Source organism: Bison bison, unplaced genomic scaffold, assembly GCF_000754665.1.
Source record: "Bison bison bison isolate TAMUID 2011002044 unplaced genomic scaffold, Bison_UMD1.0 scf7180017864080, whole genome shotgun sequence".
NCBI lineage: Eukaryota > Metazoa > Chordata > Mammalia > Artiodactyla > Bovidae > Bison > Bison bison.
The window spans coordinates 938,538-944,225 of NW_011494652.1; the positions used below are offsets into that span (position 1 = coordinate 938,538).

The 5,688-nt window shown below is 61.2% G+C and overlaps 1 protein-coding gene across 1 annotated transcript in view; it reads right to left on the reverse strand.

Moving 5' to 3' along the window:
• Positions 1-3,207: 3,207 nt before the first annotated feature.
• NAP1L4 (nucleosome assembly protein 1-like 4) overlaps positions 3,208-5,688 on the reverse strand; it is a 53,689-nt gene continuing 51,208 nt past the window's right edge. Inside the window, exon 18 of the mRNA XM_010837808.1 lies at positions 3,208-4,198. Within this exon, the coding sequence (XP_010836110.1) occupies positions 4,160-4,198 (39 nt within the window). The 3' untranslated portion in view covers positions 3,208-4,159. The remainder of the gene's footprint in view (positions 4,199-5,688) is intronic.

The following is a 5,688-nucleotide window of genomic DNA, read 5'->3' on the forward strand; positions in this document are numbered from 1 at the left end:
GGAGGGTGGGCCAGAGACCCTCCCCTGGGCTCCCCCCTCCCACTCTGTCCAGTCTAGCCGCCCACCTCTGGGGCGAGCCCACCTACCCCCACCCCCCTGGCTGGGAAAAGTTCAGGGAGAAGGAACCACTGGGTTGAGCCAGCTTGGCCCTGTCACGGCGTGGACTGAAGGGGGAATCCATGGGCCTGGGGGGATGGCTGAGCCCTGGAAGAAGAGAGTCAAGTCTCTGTGGGGCCCCTGCCCCAGAGTGGAGGCCATGAACCAACATGGCAGGCCGGCCACCAGGGCGAGGCAGGGGCCGGGAGGCCTGGTGCCCACGCCAGGCCCTGGGGCCAAAACCCCTAACCCGTAAAAGAAAACCAGAGTTTTAAGTGGAACCACCCCCATCTTCAGGGCTTGTGAAAACTCAGCTACGGTGAAGTGTAAACCACACCTCCCCATGCGACAAGTGTGCGCCCTGACAAGTGTGCACAGGCCCCACCCTCAGGTGACACTGCTGAGACGCCCGTGTCGCTGGGCTCCTGCTGTCAAGGGTCGCCCCGTGCCAGGTGCACGCCACTGCTGCCATCTTCAGCACCTGGGCTCCTGCCCCGAGGCCTGGGCGCTGGGCCGCATGTCTCCCAGAAGCTGGGGTGCCGAGGCTGGCGGAGGAGGGGGTCAGAGTGGCCACTGGACCCGGAATCCACCCCTCGGTTTTGAGGACACAGTGACTGACGAGGCGCAGGCCCTGAGGGAGGCAGGGAACCAGGCCCTGAGGCCTGCGACAGAGCAAGGGGGGCCTGGGGAGCCTCACGGCAGAGACCACAGGAGGGAGGGGACCCCTGAGGAGCACTGTGAAGGCCGGGCGGGGTGCCCTGGCCATCAAAGCTCTACCTGGCCCGCGGCAGTCAGGGGGCAGAGGCGGAGGCCTGTCCGCACAGGCAGCGCTGGGCCCAGGCAGCCGCAGCTCCAGGCAGAGCCAGGCATGCTGGCCAGGCCACCACAGGTGCCACCAGCCCGCTGCCTCCAGGCTGATGGCTCTGGGCAAGCCTCCTGGATGCTGCGACCTTCCAGCTGCAATGGCAAGGCCTGGCCGAACGCGGGGGCCCGTGAGGGCCTGGCCATGGGGTCAGAGCCCCAGTGCGTGGTGGGGAGGGCACAGCTGCAGGGCTCCACACGGCAGTCTTGCCAAGTGTACCTGGAACAGCCAAGCGGCAGCCTGAGGCCCCAGCGCCAGGCACCCTCACCCACCCTTCCTACCCCACAGGGGAGACAAAACCCAGTGCTGCTTTCTGAGTAACCTCAACATGCTGCCCTCTGCCCTGACTGTCCTGAGGTAAACCCACCTCGTCTGCCCAGGCCCTCACATGGTTCCCCAGAGCAGACACAGAAAGGGGCCATCCCAGTGCCTCTCCCCATCTGCAGCGCCTCCGTCCAGCCTCCTGTTGAGCTGGGAGCCTCCACATGGGATGACTCGGCACTCACACACAGGTGTTCCCATGCACTGGTGTGCATTCACTAGTCTTCCGATGTACCAGTGTGCACTCACACACAGGTGTTCCGATGTACTGGTGTGCACTCACACACAGGTGTTCCGATGTACTGGTGTGCACTCCCGCACAGATATTCTCATGCACTGGTGTGCACTCACGCACAGGTGTTCCCATGCACTGGTGTGCACTCACACAAATGTTCCCATACATCTGTTGCACTCACACACAGGTGTTCCCATGTACCAGTTGCACTCACACCCATGTTCCCATGCACTTATGTGCACTCACACACAGGTGTTCCCATGCTCCGGTGTGCACTCACACATAAGTATGTTCACCACATAGGTTCTGTTCCTCCCAACACACGCCAGATGTTCCTCACGGGCAAGGAGGTGCCTTGGTCCATCGTGGCCAGGAGTTCGCCAAGGGAGGGGACTCGACCCCTCCTGTCTCCTGGGGGTGAGTGAGGGGCTGCCCCACCCTGTGGCCATCTCAAACCGAGAACCATGTCCACAGACTCGCACCCAGGTGACATGCACCTCCTCTCCTGAAGCCTACAAGGTGCTGGGCAGAGAACCTAACCATCTTCTCTGGCTCTCGTCACACCAACCTGCCAAACGCTCACCAGTGCCCACCAACGTACGGAAGAGCAGCTGCTCGCCTAACTCGCCTAGCATGCTTCCACCCTCAGGGTGGAACTGCTGCTTCGGATGTGAACTCGGGTCCATCTCCCACTGGTGAGGACAGTGGGAGAGGGACCAGGGGCAGCGAGATAAGGTGCCCCCAGCGCCATGCCATCTGCTCGCCTCCTGCAGCCCCCCCGGGCAGTGCCCTGCACCACCACCCTAGAGTGGGGGCTTCTGAGGGGACAGGGCGGGGGTGTGGGGGCCTCGCGCACTCCCCAAGGATGAGGTACTGGCTACGTGTGGGTGGGAACAAGGCAGCCTCTCCTTGATGGCCTCTGGGGCGGGCACGGGCAAGGGCCCCCCCCCCTCCACTGCTGGGGGGTCTGAGGCTCGGCCGCAGACACTTCAGTCAAGACCTTCCAGCTCTACAGTCGTCCCGGAACGCAGGTTCACCCCTCAGCCATGCTCTGTGCCTCCCACTCTCCCTCATGGCCACCAGTGCCCTCCCCTTTCTGGCCGCTCTCATGAGACGCCAGCCCCGGAGGCAGACGGGCATTGGGTGAGCTGGACGCCTGTGTGGATGGGAGGCGGCCAGCCACCTGCCTGCCTGCCCTGGCGCCTCCTCCCTCTCTGGGCGCCGCGACCTCGCCACCGGCAGAGTCCCAGCTGTGGAGCTGGAGCAAGAGACCTGGGGAGCAGGTGCTTCTGGGAAGGGGGTGGAGCAAACACCGGAAACCAGAAAGGCCTGACGAGACGCGGCCCTCACGCCGGAAGCGTCTTTTCTGGGACGAGCTCCTGCTCTTGAGAAGGGCGCGGGAGGAAACCCCGGGAAAGCAGCGGCGAGAAGACCGACGGCACACGGCCCTCTCTCAGGAAGCGTCCCTTCTGGAACCTTCCAACCTAGAGGGTGCAAACCTGCAAATGCTCAGAAACGACTCTTTGCTGGGTTCGGAGCCGGGGACCCCAACCCATCGACAGGGAAGCGCGCCTCAGGAACACACACCCCAGGAGTCCGGAAGCCCTGGACCTGCCCACACGCAGCGCCCCAGATAGCGGCGTCCTGCAGCCCCGCCCGCCGCGGCCCCCCAAGGAAGACACACACGCGCTGGGTCCATGGTTCACAACTTTAATAGAATATTCTAACTATTCTGTACAAATTGAAAACACTGTATTCAGTTACAAATGTTAAGTAAGGCTGAGCACTCTACAGCCTGGCCACAGCCTGAACTCCCCGGGCCAGAGGTCACACACTCAAAACCCACACGCCACCAAGGACAGGTCGCTCGAAACCCAAGGCTTTTAAGACAAAATGAGTGTGGGGCCAAGAAATGGGAGCTACGAGAAAGCAAGACGTGTGGCACTACGGAGGAAAGCTGTGCTTGCCGGCCGGAGCCCCTCCCCGCGAAGCCTGGCAAACCCCGGTTCTGCCCACAGCCCCACCCCCGTCCCCAAGGCCAAGCACGGTCCGCGTGTCCTGAGGGAGCAGCTTCTTCCGCGGGGTCTGCAGCCTGACCAGCACCTCCGGCTCAGGGCACCGGGTGTCTGGTCCCCACAGGGTCTCGGAAACTTGGAGGACAAGCGAGAGAGCACGCCCCCAGCCGTCCCCAGCGTGAAAGGTAAATAAATACGAGATGAACCACAAAAGCGGGAGCCTCAGGAAAATAAAACTAAAGAAGGAGCAGGGTGAGAAGGGTGCCTACCCCCGCTGGCGCTGCCGGGACTGGCGACAGCGCGTGGGCGTCTTCAGACAAAACGCATCCTGTCCGATGGCGGAAGGGTGAGCGAGTCCTAGATGCCCTGGAACCACACCCCTGGACACGTGCCCCTGGCGTCCAGGGATCCCCAATGCGATCTGCAGGGCCCTCCCCAAGGCCGGGCTGGGGGAGTCCACTGAGCTGTGCCCGAGGCCGTAGAGGGTGCTGGAATTAAACCTCCTATCTCTGAAATGCGTCTGAGCTGCCGCTGTACAGGTTAAGCAAAATAATAAAGTAAAAGGAGAAGTTAAGTGAAAACCATGCACTTGAAAAACGAGTCAGGCGTGACGCTGTCCACGCGGCCGCCTCACTGCTGCTTGCACTCCGAGGGCTGGCTGGGCTCCTTCTGTCAACGAGAGAAAACGAGACTGTAGAGAACCGGGCCACCCATCAGCAGGCGTCTCCATCCAACAACGACAACAAAGACTCAATACGCTCTTACTAAAAAACTGGTTGCTAACATACACTTTGAAAATAGTAACAAAAAAAATAAGCTAACTTCCCATAAACAAGGGCGCAGTGGGGCTGCCTTTTCTTGTTTAAAGACATCCTAACTGTCAGCAGGAGGATCTCAGGGTGAGGGGAGGTCCTTCAGTGGCACAGAGTAATTAAACAGAGCAGCACCCCGTCCCCAGCTGGAAGGCCCCGGCTCTGGGACAGCGCGGATGGACCAGGCATCAGGGCCCTGCCTGGAACACACCTGCCCCCAAGCCCAGGCCTCAGAGCTCCGCTTACTGATGGGGACAGGCCATGACAGTGGACGAGGGGCCACTAAGAGCTCCACAGACAAAGCCCAACCCTCCCAGGAGCCCCGCCACGGGCACGCGAGCCTTCCAGAAGAGGAGGAGGGGAGACCCTCCCCAGAGCAGACTCACTTGACTACAGTCTCACGGAGAACAGCTCACAGCGTCTCAACCTGTTCAGCAACCCCATGAATTTTGTGTGGAGATCACCAGAGCCTCAGACACAGACAACGATTTTACTAATACTTCTGAGTCAATGATTTACTCAACAAGAACCCATGATTTCTGGCTGGGAAGATGACAAATTACTCTGAATATAACCTGGCATGTCTAAGAGTCTAAGAAAAACTAGCATCACACAGTTTAAAAGAAACGTCTGGGATAATACAACCAATGCTGAGGATTAACAGGCCGGGCACCTGTGGGATGGTGCCCGGCTTGTTAATCCTCAGCACACGTGTGGGACGAAGAGCCCACGTGTAAAAGATGCACAGAGACAAAACAGGGAGCGCGGGCCCCGGGCTGAGTGCGTGAGCACAGGGCCAAGCGGGACGCTCGCTCCAGGCCTGGCCTCGGGCCCCCCCAGCACTGGGCTAACAGCACCGCATCACACACTCCCCAGGAATACACCCGGAGCCTGGGCCCAGAGCGAGCACCCCGACGAGAAGTTCTACTTGGAAGAGACCTAATTCAAACTGTCATCTCAAAGGGGGCCTGGAGGCAGCCCGGACACGTGGCCACGGGGCTCAGAGGCTGGTTCCAGACTCACTGGGTGTGCAGAGGTGCTCCGGCCTGGGGCAGCGGCGTGCAGCCGTCTGGGGACAAAGGGAGGCGTGTATCTCCAGGCTGGAGAGCTGAGGCTGAGGAGGTGGGCCCGGGCAGGAGACTCAGGATCAGGACGTGGCACCACCTTCCTCCAGGGAAATGGACGCAGAGGACAGACAGGATGCTGTGTCACACGGAGCAGCATGCAACTCAGCGCACCGTCTCCGGGGCAACACCTTCTCTGCCACGAGCGTGCATCACCAACTGTTCACCTCGGGGGCTGCAGACACTGGAGGGAACTGGTTGTCCCCAGGCCAGGACTGGCGGT